At 46.8% G+C, this 20,842-nt stretch overlaps 2 protein-coding genes across 2 annotated transcripts; one reads left to right on the top strand and one right to left on the bottom strand.

Annotated features, from left to right (window-relative positions):
• Positions 1 to 671: 671 nt before the first annotated feature.
• WDR55 (WD repeat domain 55) lies at positions 672 to 15,424 on the top strand. The gene is made up of 8 exons (XM_083519770.1): positions 672 to 719; positions 3,426 to 3,574; positions 4,199 to 4,299; positions 8,593 to 8,680; positions 12,635 to 12,814; positions 13,118 to 13,217; positions 13,718 to 13,887; positions 14,283 to 15,424. Exons 1-8 carry the CDS (start codon positions 702 to 704, stop codon positions 14,602 to 14,604), a joined length of 1,128 nt encoding a protein of 375 aa, XP_083375896.1. The 5' UTR covers positions 672 to 701; the 3' UTR covers positions 14,605 to 15,424.
• DND1 (DND microRNA-mediated repression inhibitor 1) lies at positions 15,326 to 20,638 on the bottom strand. The gene is made up of 5 exons (XM_083519621.1): positions 20,271 to 20,638; positions 19,301 to 19,430; positions 18,012 to 18,473; positions 16,899 to 17,309; positions 15,326 to 16,191 (listed from the first exon to the last, which is right to left on the bottom strand). Exons 1-5 carry the CDS (start codon positions 20,283 to 20,285, stop codon positions 16,175 to 16,177), a joined length of 1,035 nt encoding a protein of 344 aa, XP_083375747.1. The 5' UTR covers positions 20,286 to 20,638; the 3' UTR covers positions 15,326 to 16,174.
• Between the last annotated feature and the right edge of the window lie 204 nt (positions 20,639 to 20,842).

Genomic DNA, 20,842 nt, shown 5'->3' with positions numbered 1-20,842 from the left:
CTGGGGAGATGCAGGGGTACGCATACCCCTAAACATTTTGTGAATCCTTGTACTTTTGTCCATTTACTGTATTTATTTTTCCTGATCTGAAATATAAAATGGTGATTTTATTGAGTCAAAATGAGAGTACCCCTAAAGATTTTTTAAAGAAAAAATGCACTGTCAACATCACTTCGTAGCATTTACACACTGCCTTCCACCATCAGCAACCAGAATCTTTCACACAACTGGGTCAGAAAGAGCATTATTTGGGCAACACAATAGTTTCTTTACTACTATTTATAATTCCTTGGAGGTTTATAAGCAGAGGTTAGATGGCCATCTGTCATGGATGCTTTAGCTGAGTCCCCTGCACTGCAGGGGGCTGGACCCTGGGGAATCCCTTCCAATTCTATAATTCTATGACCATAAATTAAATCCAATCAACATCAGTCAGAAAACGCAGTCAGATTTCTTATGGACAGATCGCACAATATAAGTCATAACCCGGTTTTCACGAATCCGGCTACCAACCTTCCAAACAAAACTGGCATTAAACCAGGAATCCAATTGCCGCCTCCCGCTTTGAGGCGTTGAACTCTCCTCCTCTAATCGCATCTGCGAGCCCGGGAGGGAAATCCCTCCTCCGCGCCTTCCTCTCCGCCCTCCCGGCGCCAGCCTTTCCGGGCGCATCTGCCGGAGCTGGACGCGCGTGCGTAAAAATGGCTGCGCCCGAGCAGGTGAGTGCCGCTCCTGAGCGCCTCTTGGCAACTAAGTGGCGACCCCTCCGCCTTTGCCAGAACAAGACCCCGGGGCCCACCGGGGGCCAGGGGTGGCTGCCCGCCCGCCCGCCCTGCGGAGGCTTCCCCGAGCGGCGGCTGCCTTTTCCCGGCCCCAGAAGAGGCTCCGCGAGCCTCGCGTGCTGCTGGAGAAATGCGCCTCCAAAGAGGGAGATAGTCGGAGAAAGGCGGGGTTGCCTCTCGAGCAGCCGCTTTATTTATTTTTGCACTTACCGGTAATTTATTTATTATTAACGTTGCAATACATATATGAAATCTTTACATATTGATACATACACGTTATATTCGTAAATTCACATTTTCCCATTTCGTTATGTACCAACATTTATCCATTTCTTATTTCTTGCCCTGTGGCTTCCCTCCACCCGCGGGTGACTTCCTTGTTATTATTTTGTAACTTTATTATTGAGATTGTAATTTCGTATCTTAATAATTAAACATTCAATCTTATATATCTGCTTAGCTTAGCTTAGCTTAACTTTGTTGGAGCATCTTTTGGTCATGTATTCTTCTACACATTTCCATTCCTGTTTGAGATTTTGATTAGATTGCATTCTAATTGTTGCCGTCATTTTTGCTAATTCAATCATTTCAAAAAAATTATTTTGCCAATCTTTCAATGTTGGTACTTTAAAGGGAAGTCGCACACCTTGGTGGCGTGGGCTGAATCTGCAATGTAAAAGGTTCCCTGAGTCTCTTTTGGTGCCATGTGGATTGCAGCATGTGAGACTTACATCAACATCATCATATTTTATTTATACCCCGCCCTTCCCGGTTCCAAAAACCAGGCTCAGGGTGGCTAACAACAAATTTAAAACAATTGTAAAAGCAACATAAAACACAGTATAAAAACATGGATAACAATAAAATTCAAAGTTCAGAAATCAGTTTATAAGCATTAGTCACCAGGGCTAGCTGGCTGAATTGGTCCTACTTGGGCCAGCGAGGAGGCCAGGGGAGAATTAGCTGTGGGGTCTCAGAGCAGGTAATCTTCATAAAAGGGGAGGGGGAGGGAAGAGAAGGGAAATAAAAGATCAGGCTGAATTCAAATTAAAGGCCAGGCGGAATAGCTCTGTCTTACAGGGCCGATGGAAGGAAGTTGAATCCTGAAGGGCCCTAGTCTCATGGGACAGAGCATTCCACCAGGTCGGAGCCATGACTGAAAAGGCCCTGGCCCTGGTGGAGGATGATCTGACTTCCTTAGGGCCCGAGACCTCTAAACTATGGTTATTCATGGACCTTAAGGTCCTCTGCAGGGCATACCAGGAGAGGCGGTCCCGTAAATATTTGTCTTGGAAGAGACAACACTTCATGCTAGATAATTGTATTAAAAGTGTTCAATAAAAGTTTGTAATTTAAAAGAGAGAGGGTTTTTGCCCCCTAGCTGGTAACTCCCCCCCCCCCTTTTTAAGGCGCCGGCGCATATAAATACAGGACAGTACGTATCCCATACCGCCCCTTCCCCCGCCTCGCAGACTACAGAATACACTCATGTGCCAATTACAGCGTTTCATCACTGCAGGAGCAGAACTGGGGGCAAGAGTGTTAGGTTCTGTGATGCCTCCCATAGTCAGCTTTGCTAACTATGCAATGAGATGACTCACCAGCTTAATGTGAGAGGCATCGCAGAGGAGAGGTCGGCATCAGCTGGTCAGATGAGAATGTGGTGCACTAGAGAAATCTGGCTTTAAAAAAATGCTTGGCAGGGTCAAGCCAGTGACGTTAGTGTTACTTGTCCAAATGCCCCACTTCTGGATGTTTGGATTCGAGACCCCATTTAATACTGCGGCTGTGGCATTCAGCATTTTGTGTGACCTTGATCTAAACTAGAGCAGGAGCCTGGGATGTTTCCGTTAGTGAATGGATAACAAGGTTCATGAATGTATGCCACAGATCAGGAAAGGTACTGCCAGTGCAGTTAAAGAGCAGAGTAGAGAAAGCTGTTTTCCTTCAGAAAATGGAAATCCTCTGCTTGAGAAGAAGAAAAAAGGAACACAAACTTGAGCCAAAGAAAATGCAAGCAGACAATAAGGGATTTTTAGAAAAATAATTGAAGGAGCATGTTGCTGAAAATAAAGATTGTCAAGAACAAAAATATTTGAATACATTATATGCAGGAAACAGGGAAGGGAGTGGTTGAAAATTTGGATAAGGAAGTCTCTTAAATACCCGTTGCTGAAAACTGCAAAGGAGGAGGGTGCAGTTGTGGACTTTTCCTATGTTCTTACGTTCTTGCTAGGTGGCTGTGCTGATTCAGACATGTATGGCAATCAGCTTTTGCTGTATAATTCATGATTGGCATGGATTGAACATTTCTAGCCTGACTCCAAAGGAAAGCACAAAGCAAAGGTAGTTGTTTTGACCCATTATAAAAATTCCATAATCCATAGTATAGCAATTTTGGTTGACCTAATAAAGGTGTTTGCCTACTATATATTTTGGAATTGCACAAAAAACAAAAAAATCAGAAAGTTCTATGTTGGTAAATCAAGACCCATCAGCGGTTGGTGAAGACCAGGCATGTCTAAACCAGTTCTGAATAGTTCAACCAAAATATAACATAGTGCCTATGATGGTGACCTCTGAAAGTTGAGGGTTGTAGGGCCTCTGCGGTGTTCTGATTCTTCCCTTTTATTCCCCACCAAGGCATATTCAAGTGAGGAGGAAACAGAACCTGAGCCTAGACCTCGAGACACTCCTGAAGACATTTCCCTTGAGGCAGCAGCAAACACCATTGCTTTCCACCCTTGTCGGGATGTCCTAGCTGCTGGAGACGTGGATGGTGATGTCTATTTGTGAGTACAGCTTCTCTGAGAAAAGTACTGATGGGGTGATGCAAGAATGAAACCCAAAGAGTGCTCCCCCTTCCCATATCAGTAGTCCAGCAGGATAGAGGACTTAGATTGTCGGTTTGCACTATAGGAAGAACCTATCATGACCTAGTTATCTGGTGAATGAGAATCTCCTGCGTAAGAGAGCTTGGTGATGGAGCTGGTCTAGAGCCTTTTTCTACCCATCACCCCAGTTGCTGGCAGAAAATACATTCTGCAGCCAGATGAAGGCATGCCAAGAAAAGTTTGCAAATATTAATAATATTCCACTTGCAAGTTTTTGGTTCCTTCATCTGTTCATATCAAAGGGTCAGTTTGAGGGCTCATAAGCAGGGCATGAAGGCAACAGCTTTCATGGCTGCAGAACTGGGGAGTTTCAAGACACAATCCTACAGATATCTAACTTGCCCTTCCCTTTTTTAAAAAAATAAGTTATAAATTTTTGTTGTCTACCATATATTAGACTGAAATTCCCTTTCAACTCTTCTGCCAATCTTCCTCCAGTACAAATTTCATCTTTAAGTATAATTTTTCCAGTTGCTTTCAACAGGTTCTTTGATTATCCCTCCACCTATTTCAATATTTCAGATATTCATATTCCTGTTTGGAAGGTGGGAACAAGGAGCTTTGGTCTTCAGGACATCATTTAAAATCCTGCCGGGAAGTCTCCTTTTCCCATGATGGACAAAGTGAGTGCTTCCCTCTTTGGGGCTCGTTTATTTCATGGTTCCTAATTATGCAGTGTCTTGGAGACGCCTTCACTAGAACAATGAGCTACTTCTGCTTATCATCCTAGAGAAGGAGTGTTAAGGCTGCAATCCCATGCACATCTTTGTGGGATTAAGCCCCCTTGAACAGAATGGGATTTCTGAGTAAACCTGTATGTCTGTTTAAATCCCAGTAGGAGAAAAAGCTTAGAGTAAACTTTTTAAAAATGCATTATGGCGTGACAATTTACTAGATATTTATGTTAATCCCAAAATAGCAAGCAAGTATGTTGGCTGTTGATCACAATAACAGGCAATGCAATTTCATGCTGGAGAACATTACATACAGTGTTTTTTTTTCTTAAAAAAATGTTTAGGGATACTCTCATTTTCCTACTCATATAGAAATACTGACCCTCAATGAGGCCAATCTTAGATTCACAAAATGTTTAGGGATATGTGTCCCCCTGCCTCCCCCCAGAAAAAAGCACTGAATGTATATGTTAACAGATTCTTATAATAATAATAATAATAATTTATTATTTATACCCCGCCCATCTGGCTGGGCCTCCCCAGCCACTCTGGGCGGCTTCCATAAAAACCGAAAATACAGTAAAATATCACACGTTAAAAACTTCCCTGAACAGGGCTGCCTTCAGATGTCTTCTGAATGTCAGGTAGTTGTTTATCGCTTTGACATCTGCTGGAAGGGCGTTCCACAGGGCGGGCGCCACTACCGAGAAGGCCCTCTGACTGGTTCCCTGTAGTTTTGCTTCTCGCAATGAGGGAACCGCCAGAAGGCCCTCGGCGCTGGACCTCAGCGTCTGGGCAGAATGATGGGGGTGGAGACGCTCCTTCAGGTATACTGGACCGAGGCCGTTTAGGGCTTTAAAGGTCAGCACCAACACTTTGAATTGTGCTCGGAAACGTACTGGGAGCCAATGTAGGTCCCGGCGGCCGCCCCCAGTCACCAGTCTAGCTGCCGCATTCTGAATTAGTTGTAGTTTCCGAGTCACCTTCAAAGGTAGCCCCACGTAGAGCGCATTGCAGTAGTCCAAGCGGGAGATAACCAGAGCATGCACCACTCTGGCGAGACAGTCCGCAGGCAGATAGGGTCTCAGCCTACGTACCAGATGGAGCTGGTAAACAGCTGCCCTGGACACAGATTTGACCTGTGCCTCCATGGACAGCTGTGAGTCCAAAATGACTCCCAGGCTGCGCACCTGGTCCTTCAGGGGCACAGTTACCCCATTCAGGACCAGGGAATCCTCCACACCTGCCCGCCTCCTGTCCCCCAAAAACAGTACTTCTGTCTTGTCAGGATTCAACCTCAATCTGTTAGCCGCCATCCATCTTCCAACCGCCTCCAGACACTCACGCAGGACCTTCACCGCCTTCACTGGTTCTGATTTAAAAGAGAGGTAGAGCTGGGTATCATCCGCATACTGATGAACACCCAGCCCAAACCTCCTGATGATCTCTCCCAGCGGCTGCATGTAAATGTTGAAAAGCATGGGGGAGAGGACAGAACCCTGAGGCACCCCACAAGTGAGAGCCCAGGGGTCTGAACACTCATCCCCCACCACCACTTTCTGGACACGGCCCAGGAGGAAGGAACGGAACCACTGTATGACAGTGCCCCCAGCTCCCAGCCCCTCAAGACGGTCCAGAAGGATGCTATGGTCGATGGTATCGAACGCCGCTGAGAGATCCAGCAGAACTAGGAAACAGCTCTCACCTTTGTCCCTAGCCCGCCGGAGATCATCAACCAGTGCGACCAAGGCCGTTTCAGTCCCATGATGAGGCCTGAATCCCGACTGGAAGGGATCCAAATGGTCCGCTTCTTCCAGGCGTGCCTGGAGTTGTTCGGCAACCGCTCGCTCAATCACCTTGCCCAGGAATGGAAGATTTGAGACTGGGCGATAGTTGGCCATCGTGGCCGCATCTAAAGATGTTTTTTTAAGAAGCGGTTTGATAACCGCCTCTTTCAGCGGGTCTGGGAAGGCTCCCTCACGGAGGGAAGCATTCACCACCCCACGAAACCCATCGCCCAGCCCTTCCCGGCTAGCTTTTATAAGCCAGGATGGGCAAGGATCTAGGAGACAGGTGGTTGGTTTCACTCGTCCAAGCAGCCTGTCCACATCCTCAGAGGTAACAGATTGGAATTGATCCCACTCAACTTGACTAGACAGAACTCTAGCACTCTCCCGCCCCGGTCCTGCTCCCACGGTGGAGTCTACTTCTTCCCGAATCTGAGCGATTTTATCTGCAAAAAACTTTGCAAAATCATTGCAGGAGAACATGTGGCCCGTACTGGGCCCCGATGTTGCAGGTGGTTCCGCTAAATTGTGAACCACCTGAAAAAGTCTCCTGCTGCTGTTTTCTGCAGATGCAATAGAGGCGGTGAAGAAATTCTTCGCCGTCGCTATCGCCACTTGGTAGGCTCGATGTTGAGCTCTAACCTGTGTCCGGTCAGATTCGGAATGAGTTATCCGCCACCGGCGCTCTAGCCGTCTCAACGATTGTTTCATTGCCCTCAGATCCGTGGAAAACCACGGGGCTGTCCGGGCTCCATGCAATCGGAGAGGGCGATTCGGAGCCAAACAGTCAATAGCCCTGGTTAACTCCACATTCCAGCAGGCCACCAGGGAATCAGCTGAAAGGCCATCAACATGGGATAAAGCATCCCCTACCACTCTCTGGAAACCATTTGGATCCATTAAGTGGCGGGGGCGGACCATCCGAATTGGTCCCACCTCCCTGCAGAGGGGATGGGTCGCAGAGAAGTCCAGTTGCACCAGGAAGTGATCTGACCATGGCACTTCTTTCGTTTCGCTTTTACTTAGTGTCAGATCACCAACATCCATAGAGGTAAACACCAGGTCCAAGGCATGTCCGCGGCTATGGGTTGGGCCAAACTTATTCAGGGACAGCCCCATGGAGGCTATGCTTTCCACGAAGTCCCGAGCGGCCCCTTGTAAGGTCGTGTCGGCATGGATGTTAAAATCCCCTAGGACGACCAAACTAGGTGTCTCCAGGAGAACATCCGCCACGACCTGAAGCAGCTCGGGCAGGGAATCCTTGGTGCAGCGGGGAGGTCGGTACACCAAAAGGAATCCTGTACTGCCCCTATTGCCCAACTTCCAGAACATGCACTCAGAAAACTGGGTCTTCCCAATAGGACGCCTGGTGCAAACTAATGACTTCCTAAAAATCACTGCAACCCCCCCTCCCCACCCACATGACCTGGGTTGCTGTGCGTAAGAGAAACCTGGTGGACAAGCAGCGGCAAGGACAGGCCCATCTGCTTCATCCAACCAAGTCTCTGTTACACATGCCAGGTCAAATCCTCCATCCATGATCAAGTCATGGATGGCAGTGGTCTTATGAATCATTGACCTGGCATTGCACAGCAGCACCTTCAGGTCATGTGGGTATCCCTTGCTGATTCTAGTATCCATCCGGTCAGGACCAGACCCGGAGGCAGGAATAGTCCTCAGACAACGACTAAACCTGCCCCCTCTGTAATGACATGGTCTGGTCTTAGCGTAACTCCTCCTCCTACCCGTGATCACTGAGATCCGTTGTCCCAGTGCATCCCCCCCTGTGGAACATGCCCCAGCCATTTTGTGGGCTGGGGCCCACTCCCTGGCAGCCCTGACCCCTCCCCCTAAGAACAAAATAACACCTTAAACAAACAAACAAAACCAATAAAACAATACAAACAAACAAAAAATATGTAAAAATTACAAAAACATCAAATTAAAAAGAATAATTCCCCAAGCCCAACCAAACATCCATCCCACCCCCACCCCCCACATACAAAAAATCCAAAGAAAATTTTAAAAAACATTTTAAAAACACTCTGTGCCTCTCCGGCAATAACAACTGTCCTAGTGAGGCCTGTCAGGCCCCGCCCTGGGCCAGATGGTAAGTGGCAGGGAGGAGCAGGGCCCTCAGGCACTCACTCAGGGAGTCTTCCTGGGCAGCAGGCCGCAAGCAGCACACAGTCCTTATGAAGGATAATTCTTGAAGAATTATCTGTATGTCATTATTTGCAGATTAACATTTATCTTCAATAAACTTCTGAATAATGCTGGGACAATGTCCTTTGAATATTTCTGGAAAGTCTAATCAAATAAACAGGACTGCTTTTATACTCTGTGGATTTTGATGTGAAGTTCTGGCTATTCTGTTTCAGAAGGGAGTCGGCAGATATTCCCTTTAAGTTGCTGAGTATATCCAGTGATCTGTGTGTTCCTCTCCATTTTCTAGAGCTCTTTACGGTGTCCAAAGATAAGTCCATTCATATTCTAAGTGTGGAGGAAGGTCGTCTCGTGACCAGGTTCTCCAAGGCTCACAAGTAAGCATTGGGGACTCCTTGATTGTTTGCTTTTATAGGAGTGCGCTTACTCCTGTTCCTCCAGGGAGCTCAAGGTGGTGGGCCTGGTTCTCCCCCTTCTCATTTAATCCCCACAGCAGCCCTGTGAGACAGATTAGGCTGGGAGGACGTGACTGGCCCTAGGTCACCCACAGAGTTCCAAGCCCTAGTGGGGATTTGAATCTTGGTCTCACTTCCTAGTTCTTCCATCAAGATGGTACTTCCAGTAGCCAGCAGGAAATCCAACTACAAGGAAGGTTTGTGGATTTCCTGCTGGATACTGGAAGTTTTGGGAAAATTAATCCTGCGTCCAGTCAGCGCTTCCCCTGTGCAGCTCTGCTTTGGGCCTTGAGGCTGACCTGGCAGGGAGCAGAGTAGCAGCGGTCCTGCGTCCGTGTGAGATGAGGGATAAATCAAGTCCAGAGACAGTTCGGTTCTTATCTCTAGAAGCGTTTATTTACAGAGCAGTAAAACAGTCACATTCCATCGGAACTTTCCGGCATCTTTCCCGTGCTCCAAAAGCACACACTGCCTCTCTGCAGCTGAGCTGCGTCTCAGGCAGAATCGAAAGCAAGTCTGAACAGTGATACAGACTGTGACGCACTTGTCTGCGTCAAGCTCCTCCCAGATACAGGACACCACAGAGTTTTAACCCTGTCAGTTCCAAACTCCACAGAAGTACCATCTTGCAAGCGCAAAGGGTTGCTACGCCAGCATCATTGCAAGCAGTCAGCCTCCTGTCATCAACCATCCGGTGGCCTTCATGGCATGTCATTGCAGGGTGGTTGTGACCTAGAAAGCCCTACACAGCTTAGGTTCCGTGTGTGTGGTTATAATATATATATATATATATATATATATATGCAGGTTTTGGTGTCTTCGGGTGTCTTCCCGTGTAAGAGTTGGGGTGTCTAGGCGACGTTTCGACGAGGTCTCACTCGTCATCTTCAGGCTGGTGCTTTCGGCTTCTTGTTACTGGAACAGAGCAGGATCTCAGTGTTTGAGTTCCTATAAATACTGTTGAGGGGGTGTGGTGTATAGCCTCCAACGTTCTGGGCAGAGAGGAAGTTCCCAGGTTAGTGTGCCTTTTCTTCTTTTGTTCCTTAATTACTTGAGGGATATCTTGAGTGATTTCTTGAGTGATATTCTGAGTACCACTTAGGTGGGTCATTAGGTGTGGATTAGTTGCTAAAGCTTTCGTGTCTTGACCTCTTGAGCTTGTGAAGAGTTTTTCTGAGAAGATGGCTGTACTGCACTTAGTTGTGCTCTGGCTTGGCTTCGTGTATAGGGGCGAGCTGTGGTTTTGTGCCCTGTGCCAGCCAGATCTGTGTAGGGATTGCAGGGGGGTGCAGCATCCGGAGGTGCCACTATGGTTTGGCTACTGGATGGTGTCTGTAATTTATCTGTGGAGAGGGTCTGGGTTTGGGTCTGGTGTGGTTGATTGGTGATGGCGTTCTGTGTGCCTCTGGTTCTGGTGTCGGTTTTTGTGGGGAGGGCTAATTTCCAGATGTCTGGCAGGCGGGACGTGTCGTCACGCTTGTTCATGTTGTGAGGGTGTTTCTCTATCTCGATGGCTTCCATGATTATTCTCTTGTGGTGATGTTCCATGTTAAAGAGCAATTTGGAATCTGCAAAATTAATTTCGTGTCCTGTTTCTTTCATGTGTTGGAAAAGAGAGGAAGTTTTTTCTTCTTTTTTGACGGCATTCTTGTGTTCTGCGATACGTGCATTTATTCGTCTGTTTGTTTGTCCAATGTACGTGGCTGGGCAGACTTTGCAGGGTATTTCATAGACCCCTTGGTTTTCCAACTGGATTTTATCTTTGGGGTTTCTGAGGATATTGGCTATTTTTTGGTTGGTGCAAAAGGCTGTTTTGATATTGTGTTTATGGAGGATTTTGCTAATTTTATCTGTAGTGCCCTTGATATAAGGAAGGAGGGCCATGCCATTGTTTTCTTCTGTGTCTTGGTTTTTGGGGGGTGTTTCTTTTTGGATTAGCTAATCCAAAAAGAAACACCCCCCAAAAACCAAGACACAGAAGAAAACAATGGCATGGCCCTCCTTCCTTATATCAAGGGCACTACAGATAAAATTAGCAAAATCCTCCATAAACACAATATCAAAACAGCCTTTTGCACCAACCAAAAAATAGCCAATATCCTCAGAAACCCCAAAGATAAAATCCAGTTGGAAAACCAAGGGGTCTATGAAATACCCTGCAAAGTCTGCCCAGCCACGTACATTGGACAAACAAACAGACGAATAAATGCACGTATCGCAGAACACAAGAATGCCGTCAAAAAAGAAGAAAAAACTTCCTCTCTTTTCCAACACATGAAAGAAACAGGACACGAAATTAATTTTGCAGATTCCAAATTGCTCTTTAACATGGAACATCACCACAAGAGAATAATCATGGAAGCCATCGAGATAGAGAAACACCCTCACAACATGAACAAGCGTGACGACACGTCCCGCCTGCCAGACATCTGGAAATTAGCCCTCCCCACAAAAACCGACACCAGAACCAGAGGCACACAGAACGCCATCACCAATCAACCACACCAGACCCAAACCCAGACCCTCTCCACAGATAAATTACAGACACCATCCAGTAGCCAAACCATAGTGGCACCTCCGGATGCTGCACCCCCCTGCAATCCCTACACAGATCTGGCTGGCACAGGGCACAAAACCACAGCTCGCCCCTATACACGAAGCCAAGCCAGAGCACAACTAAGTGCAGTACAGCCATCTTCTCAGAAAAACTCTTCACAAGCTCAAGAGGTCAAGACACGAAAGCTTTAGCAACTAATCCACACCTAATGACCCACCTAAGTGGTACTCAGAATATCACTCAAGAAATCACTCAAGATATCCCTCAAGTAATTAAGGAACAAAAGAAGAAAAGGCACACTAACCTGGGAACTTCCTCTCTGCCCAGAACGTTGGAGGCTATACACCACACCCCCTCAACAGTATTTATAGGAACTCAAACACTGAGATCCTGCTCTGTTCCAGTAACAAGAAGCCGAAAGCACCAGCCTGAAGATGACGAGTGAGACCTCGTCGAAACGTCGCCTAGACACCCCAACTCTTACACGGGAAGACACCCGAAGACACCAAAACCTGCATTCCTGTACCCGTGAAAATCTACGAAAGCATATATATATATATAGATAGATAGATAGATAGATATAGATATATATAGATATATATAGATAGATAGATAGAGAGAGAGTATGTGTGTGTGTGTGTGTGTGTATATATATATATATATATATATAGTGTACACATTATATATAGTATATACACACTATAACCTTTCACCACCACTTGGGGGACAAAGCAGGGCCAGAGATGGTGTGGGGAGAGTTCTGAGGGCCAAACCAAGAAGCCTTAAGGGCTGCCTTTTGGCCCTGGGCCAGGTTGCTCACCCTTGCTTTAAACCCTGCCTGTACCTCTATTGTTATTCCCTTGTACACTTCATTCAGGGTGAGGAGGGAATACTGGGAGCTGGAGAGCGTGGACCCCTTGAAGTTAATGGACATGACTGACAGGTTCACTATTTTCATCTGCAGTGGGGCCCTCATCATGGTTGACTACAACCCATGATTAGGGCCCAAGTGCAGATGAAGTAAGTCTTGACATCTTTTAGGGAGGGGAAATGAATTTTCTCTTGCTCGTGTGGCTCCCATAATAGGAGTGTACGGGGAAAGAATTCTCTTTGTTCATAGGTTCAGATGATCCTCTCTATCACGCTCCTCATTCTGCCCTTTAGCACAGTTCCAGTTTGCTTCCCTTCTTTGTGGTCCCTCTGTGGGGCTGTTGAGACCTTGCAGAGGGCAACAACTCTGAGAGGGAATAAGGCACTTGTGTAATATAGTGGCTATCTGTAGCGTGGATTCTGCTGCTACAACTCTGGAATTTCCACAGTTCTGCTCTGAACAGTCTGCTGGTGATAGATGAGCACTTGTTTGCCACAGGAGATGACCGTGGGGAGTTGAAAGTGTGGGATCTGCGCAAAGGCACCTCCATTATGGAGATGAAGCAGCACGAGGAGTATATCAGTGACATGGCCGTCGATGGGAACAAGAAACTGCTGCTCACCACCAGGTACTCCTGAATTCTCCAGTTTAAACAAAGGGATTAGTGGGCTTGATTTATTCTCCCGTGGTGGTGGAGATGCTTTGACTGCAGTGGGAGGCCAAGAGCTGTTAAGAGTCTGTCTCCCTCTGTCTCTCACACGCAATTCTTTTCCAAGGGCCACTGAAATGGATACCTATTGATATCCTGAAATGTACTTCTGGGGGGCAGAACACCAAACTAAATGGAAACACTTGGAGCCACAACTGATTCTGCTGCCTTGGATGCTCCCGATAAGTAAATGATCACTGTGTTCCATTCTGTTTCTTGCAGCGGAGACGGAACTATGGGAGTCTTCAACATCAGGAGAAGGCGCTTTGAGCTGCTCTCAGAGCCTCAGAATGGAGACCTGTCAGCCATCGCTCTGATGAAGGTCAGCCCTATTACGCAGCGGCCCTTGAGGAGCAGCTGCTGCAGAACTGATAGGGACTGATAAGCTGAACATTTCTGGGAGCAGGGACTTAAAAACATGTTCTTGCCCAAAAAAGTACGCATTGATGGGCAGCATAATATTCCTATTTCATTGCCATTTGCTTTAATGTTTAACAGACTACTGTATTTTAATACTTTGTTGGAAGCTGCCCAGAGTGGCTGGGGCATAAATTATTATTATTATTATTATTGGACAGAAAAGGCTGTTTTGGATGGGTATGTCTTATGGTTCTTAGTTGATGGTGAGGGGCAGGGCTTTTTTCAGGTGGAACTCAGTTCCAGCACCTCTCAGGTGGGCACCATTGCCATTCTAAGAGAACGAGGGAGGTGTCCATGATGAGTTCCAGCCCCCCCTTTTCCTAGCAAAATAGCACTGGTGAGGGGAATCATGACAGTGCCTTTTTAGGGTTAAACAGTATTTACTTCTTGTTTGCTGCTCAGAGAGGCAAGAAAGTGGCCTGTGGCTCCAGCGAGGGAACCATTTACCTCTTCAACTGGGATGGTTTTGGTGCTACTAGTGATCGGTTTGCACTGAAGGCGGAGTCCATTGACTGCATGGTTCCAGTAACAGAGAGCATTGTCTGCACAGGCTGCACTGACGGAGTCATCAGGTGAGAGGGCATTGGGTTGTTTGTCAACCTGGGAACCACAGGCTTATCCTGAAACCTGTGAGTATAGGGCAATATACACATTTAATAAATAATAACAGTGCACATTTCTAGAGGATTGTTGTTAAGATTTGCATCCCCCCCTTTTAAGCTTCATTCTTGCTCTCATTTGGTTTGTTTATACAGCTTTGTATAGAGTCCGTTAAGGTAGTGTCTCATTGTTTTGCATGAATTATATTCCATAAAGCGATTAAACCTTTAAAAGGAATTTAGAGCCCTAGAAAGATTCCTTTCACAACCCTCACTGGAGCATCTTAAAAGTGCAGGTAGAATGAATTTCAGGTGCCGTTACGGAGGAGCTGGCTTTTTCTTAATCAGGCCTTTTCCTGTTGTTTCAGGGCCGTGAACATCTTGCCCAATCGGGTGATTGGCAGTGTTGGGCAACATGTTGGGGAGCCTATTGAGCAGCTAGCCAAAAGCCATACTGGCCCATTTCTGGCCAGCTGCGCCCATGACCAGAAGGTGAAGTTCTGGGACATCTCTTCGCTTAACTCAGTCATTGTGGACGATTACAGAAAGAAAAAGAAGAAAAGTGGGCAGCTGAAGTCTTTGAGTCTCAAAGCATTTGGTACCGGGGAGGATTTCTTTGCAGGCTTGAGAGAGGAGGCAGCAGAGCCAAAGGATGAAGACTCCAGTGGCATGGAAACGGATAGTGACTAAAATATAAGCAGCACTCTCCCCTGAAGGGACCTTTATAACCTAAGACTGTTTGAAACTCTCCATGTTTTTGCAGAGATTTGGCTGAACAAACAGCAGGATATTGGGCAAAGGTGTGGGAGCCTAATGAAATCCGTACTGCAGTCTTCTGGGTACTCCTGCAATCCAGTGGAACAAATGTGTGTTTCCACAGCAAAGTCATGAGAAAAGCATGGCCTGGCTGCTACAGAAGGGGAAGGTGTAGATCTCAAGTTACCCAGGACAAAGCCTGTGCTTTCTGTTGGAAGAGGAGTATCTCATGGAATAAAAAGGCTAGAAAACAGGATTAATACTAGTGAGGAGGGATGCTGTTGGCTCTCTATATATGTACTGGTTTAACTACTACTTTCAAAGGAGGGTGGTCAGACACAAAAAGGGGATAGGACTCCTGTACCTTCAGTACAGAAGGAGGACTCTCTGAAACGCCACAACATGACACCACAGAAAATGTCGGCCTTTGGCTGATTGACCCCCAATGCCCTTTTTAATGTGCTGTGGGAAGGGGGATTATTGGTTTGCTGTCTTTATTATGTGGATTTTATATTGTAATTTTATGTTGTGAACCACCTACGGAACTATGGATGAAGGGCAGCATACAAATTTAATAACTAAAATAAACAAAACCCAGCTTAAATATCATCTTATCAGATTTCAAATGCTTCACGCAAGGAGATTGCAACACTTATTTCTTTCAAAACAATTTTAATATTCAAGTGCCTATGTTTCCAATGTTACATATTCATTCACTATTTTTGATGAACATTAAAAAGTCAGAGAATTTTAAGGGACTCTGCCTGATCCTTTCCCTAAAAATCTTCATACATCCAATTTTGTTATTCACTGGGAACTTTTTCTAGTGTTAAAAAGGCACCTGGTGTTCTGCTATTAAGAGGCACGTGAAGGAATTCAGGGAACACCATCCTGAATCCCCAGGAAGACATAATCAGGACAGGCGGGTTTCTTCCTGAAGAAAAAGGCTGGATTGTAGAGCAGCACACAAGGAACTTGTTACATACCAGCCTTGTGCATGAAAAATTGTCCAGTGCCCCTCGCCTAAAGCTACAAAACAAATTCAAACTGTCACAAACAAGTGAGAAAGCTCTCCAAACTCTTAAATAAATACAAAGAATAATAATGTTTTCTATGTGTAAACAAAGAAGATAAGCAGCCCTAAATCTTGGTGTTGAAAGGGGCGGGAGTCATTCCTATAGTTTTACACAGTACTTGTCATGCTTGAGGGGCAGAAATAAAGTTGTGAATGCAAGATATGCCCCCAGCTTAAGATTGCCTGCAGAGAAATACGCATGCATTATTTCCCCAAACTGAAAAGGATACTCAAATAACTAACCAAAAACAATTTAGTACAGAGATCTGCATGGACAACCTTTTTAAAACTAACAAGACTCCAATAGCAGCAATGCTTCCCGCCAAAAAACAAAAAAAGACAAGATGTCAGGCACACTTTCTCTCCCCATGGATTTTAGTGGGCGAGGACAGGACACAGAGACCTCTCCCGAACTTGAAGACTGTTCTCTTACACCATTGGGCATCCTGTTGGAAAGAGAAATAGGTTAGGTTTTAGGGTTGCCAACATACAGAAAAGCAGTCAACACACTCAAAACAGGGAATAACCAGGAAGGCACCTATTCTGCAAACATACAAGGCAGGAAAACTCCTTTTTTGAAGTACTTGGAGGCTGAAAAGGCCAGGCACTGGACTCCACTTGTCTCACCCTCTATCCTTGTTATCTCTGTCTCTTAGGGATGCCCCAGAGGCATTCTCTCTCCAGGCAGCCTAGCCTGGAAAGTTGAAAGAATTTGTAGTGCGAGGGACCTCCGGCCAGGTTCCAATGATATCTAGGGCACCCACAGGAACGGAGTTGCAGTCTCAAGCAAGTGAAGCCAAGTTTTCTACCTCCAGCTTTAACTTACCCCTCTCAGCCCTGTGCTCTTCTATATAAAATGCTGCCACCATTCATTAGCTTCAATCTCTCAGTGTGCCAAGTTTCATATTCCTATCACTTTGTGCTGGGTGAAAAGAACAGGCATCCTTCTTCGACAAAAGATTTACTGCTTAAAGAGCTGCTAATTTAGGTAGGTTCTACCTCCTTATGTCAATTTTATAACAGTTAAAAGCCCCATGACTGAGCTGAAGATTTCACCTGCCTTGCTCACCACCTGAAGGCATCCTAGTGTATCTTTGCTGCCTTCGGCAAATCCGAAGCACTGCTTCCAAGATGCAGTTGTGCAAACACTTACCCAGAGCTTTGAGTAGCTGCAGTGCCACTGCATTCTTGGCCTTCTCATGGGCCTCCAAGCCAGAACGTTCTGGCTTGATCCAGATAAACCCACTGAAAGGTGACGGATATTTAGGTATCACCACTTGATACCAGAACTGTAACCATCCTTCATGATTCTTTTGCATACATTTTGTAAGAAATACAGGGAGCCCCAGCTGCCGTTCCTTGCATTGCAAATTCAGGTAGTCCAGAACACTGCCCACCGCGGGCTGCAGAGGCCCAGAAGGTGCTTTGTAGGGGACATCTCTGTGGGGAAAATTGGATGGTGGAATCTCTGGAAAGCCCTGAACGGAGGCACTGTGCAGTTCCTGTTTTGTATTTGGTTTTAGCCAATCCACTTCAATGTCATCTCCACAGAGGCACAAACTACCTGCAGAACAGAAGAAACAATTTAAAATTTGGTTCAAATATAGGCCTCTCCTCACAGTATTCCACCTGCAATTTACAGCAACGCAGGAAAAAATAAAAGACTACAGATGAAAGAGACAGCTTAAAAATATATATGAATACGAATTGCATTGCTTGCATAATTTGAGTTTGTATGTATGCACTAGTGATAGCTCCGAAGTTCTCATCTACATTAGTTCTCATAGTGGTTAATATTGTCACTGAAATTTCCATGAAGGTGAAATTGACAGGTAACTAGGTGACCAGCGCCACTTAATAATAATTTTATTATTTATACCCCCTCCCAGCCACTCTGGGCGGCTTCCAGAAAAATATATTTTTTAAATAAAAAAGCCAAACATTAAAAACTTCCCGATATATGGCTGCCTTCAGATGTCTTCTAAAAGTTGTGTAAGTTCTATATCTCCTTGACATCTGAAGGGAGGGCATTCCACAGGCAGGGTGCCACTGCCAAGAAGGCCCTCTGCCTGGTTCCCTCAAATTTCACTTCCCGCAGTAAGGGAACTGCCAGAAGACCCTTGGAAGTGAACCTCAGTGTTTGGGCTGAATGATGGGAGTGGAGTTTGGCCCCTGTACTTGAGTGGTGGATACAATGAAGAGCCAGCTGTACCCCATGCTCCCAGCCTCTATTGCCTATGGTACATGAGACTTTACTGAGACAAACCTTCCACAAGTGCTTTCCTGGCGATTGCAGCAGCCTGGTGGGAGCTGTATTTCACCTCTGCCAACTGCCTCTCCCTTCTGAAAGGGCTTGGGTGCAAGGAAACACTCAGGACTCCGGCAGTAAGTTCCTGAAGCATTGGAAGAAGGTGTCCCTCTCTCACAGAGAGAGACAAACCATCAATGGAGAGCTCGCACTTGTCGGTACTTTTGCAGACCAAAATGGGGTGGCCAGCCTGGATTTCAAAGGCGTTGAGCACGGCAATAGCATCCTGGGCACTGCGTCTGTTTGCGTATTTCGCATAGGCAAAGCCACGGTTAAGCCCGCTGAACGTCATCATGAGACGAAATTCATAGAGCCTCCCAACGCTCTGGAAGAGAGGAATTAGTTTATCCTCATATATATCCTGTGGAATCTTCCCTATGAAAATCTCAGAGCCAGGTGGTGGAACGCTGCCAGTCCAACCTGCAGAAAAAGAAAAAGACGACGCGTAATTGACTTGTCTTTTTTAAAAATGTTCCATGCAAGGAACATTTCAGCAGTTGTACAGAAAAGAAAAATAGCAGCTGATGGTTGTCATTTTAGATTTCCAAGAAAGGAATCAAATTAAATTGTCTCTCCATAAGGTTCCATGAGTTGATGGAGCGTGAAAACAATGCTTGTCTTAAAGTAAATAAAAGGATTCCATGTCCTAACCGTCTTGTATTTTATACCAGCTTCATCCCCATACAAGATTCTACAGCAAAGGGAAAGACTTCAGGCAGTAGCGTATGTGAATGCAGGTTTTTAGCATTTTTTATTACAATCCTGTACAATAAGCAAGTAAAATAGAAAGACTTCATGGAACTTCTATGGGCTTGGGCATTAGCAGGGAAATATAGGCTCCCCTCACCCACTTTGTGGGGACAACAGCTTGAGAGATTTCCAGCAACCAGAACAGTGGTACCTCAGGTTACATACGCTTCAGGTTACAGACTCCGCTAACCCAGAAATAGTGCTTCAGGTTAAGAACTTTGCTTCAGGATGAGAACAGAAACCATGCTCCGGCGGCACGGCAGCAGCAGCAGGAGGCCCCATTAGCTAAAGTGGTGCTTCAGGTTAAGAACAGTTTCAGGTTAAGAACGGGCCTCCGGAACGAATTAAGTACTTAACCCGAGGTACCACTGTAATGACAACTGAAAGGTGGGTAACCTTTCAATTGCCTCCAAGCAGCTGCAGTACATAAAAGTATTTCTAAAAGTGATCCTTGGGTCACGGATCTGTGTCTCCCAGGCTAATAATCTTCCGCTTACCTGGAGGAGGGCCACCGTATTTCCTCTGGCCGTTGATCTGTACCAGTTTGATTCCCGTCTCTTCCACCCAAGCCAGAAGGGCAGTTTTTTTAGCCTGGTTTACTTCCTCGCTCCACGCAGGAGAAGACATCTGCAAACACAACACGGAATCAGGGGCGGCCTTGGGTCATCTTTCGTAATTTGGCACCCCCAAGCGTATATTCTCCATAATGGATCTTCTGGATCCAGCCATGCTCAGGCCCTTCCAAAAGCAGCAGCCCAGGAACGACGAAGCTTTTGCTCAGCAGCCCCAAGAAGCAGAGCGTTTGTTTCTGGAGCACCTTGGGAACATTCGAGGTACTTCGGAGTCACAACGACTCTGGCGCTGCACTAACAAGCCGCTCGCACTTCGGCAACGGGGCTTCGCTTTGGGGGGAAGGAGTGCAACTAACCCGGCCAGCTTCGGCCACGGAATAAGGCAATGCCTTTCCAGGGCGCGTCCCCCCCCCACGCGGGCGGATTCCGAGCCCGGAGCGCATAAATTGAGCAGATTTTGAAGCAGCGAAAGCTTAATCGAGTTTTTCTTTTTTGGGGGGTGGGGAAACCGGGCCAGTACTTCAGTAATAAATCGTGGTCAAGAGCGGTCTTGCAAAGACACGTGCCAGTCGCGAAACACACTGCGCACCCCTTATTTCAGAAACCAAGCATTTTTTTCGGAGCATTTTTGGGGAGCGGGGGGGGTCCCTTTGCGCCAGAGGACCTCGTGCCGCGCAGCCGACTTGCATTGCAAGGGAGGGAAGTAGCAACGGCGGCGCTCCAAAGTCTTTAAGCGCCACGAGACTGGCTCCCAGGTAAGAAGAGCATCCCCAGGTCCCTGGTTTGCGCCAGGTGAGCTCCCCGCCCGCCCAAGACCTCGATCTGGCTCAGACTCCCCCCATTTCTCTTCCCTCCTAGTGGAAAAAAACGAAGAGGCTTCATTCAGTCTACCAACCTGCGCGCCATCCATAGCGCCCTTCTCGGCCAACGCCTTCCCAGCCACACCCTCCTCGCTGGCGGGGCGGCCGCTCCTTTTCTAGCCCGGGGTGGGGGGGGTTGATCCCCCGGCCGCTTTCCTCTGCTGATTGGTAGATTAGCAACCCGCCCCCGGGGCGGGGGTCCTTCCTGGTCAGCGGGATCCCTTGCGTCGGCTTCTTTCGCAGAAACTGCGCGAAGCCCGCCGTTCTCTTCGCTTCGACCCCGAGATCGTTCCCACCACTTTCCAGTCCTTTGATTAGCTAGCCCAGACCATTCACACGTGACGCAGCCAAGTAGTAGCAGGCTGGGGCCATAAGCGCGCCTTGCATAGCGCCGGCGGCCTGCTAAGTTTAGGCGCCAGGAGAGCAGCGGCGCCCCCTTGCAGGCTGAACTCCTCGTGGTTTTTTTCAGTAATAAAGCAGCACAGGACCACATTTAAAAAATATTCTGAGCTGCTGGTGGGCTATTTATTGAACAGCCTTATGTTGCTAACGCGGCAAATTGGGAGCGTTTCTTTTGTTGGTGGTGGCAAAGGCTGAAACGGCAACT

This window comes from Podarcis liolepis (assembly GCF_965112155.1).
Source record: "Podarcis liolepis genome assembly, chromosome: 8".
Lineage (NCBI taxonomy): Eukaryota > Metazoa > Chordata > Lepidosauria > Squamata > Lacertidae > Podarcis > Podarcis liolepis.
The sequence above is the reverse complement of the archived record's forward strand: the minus strand, read 5'-3'. Positions and strand labels throughout refer to the sequence as shown.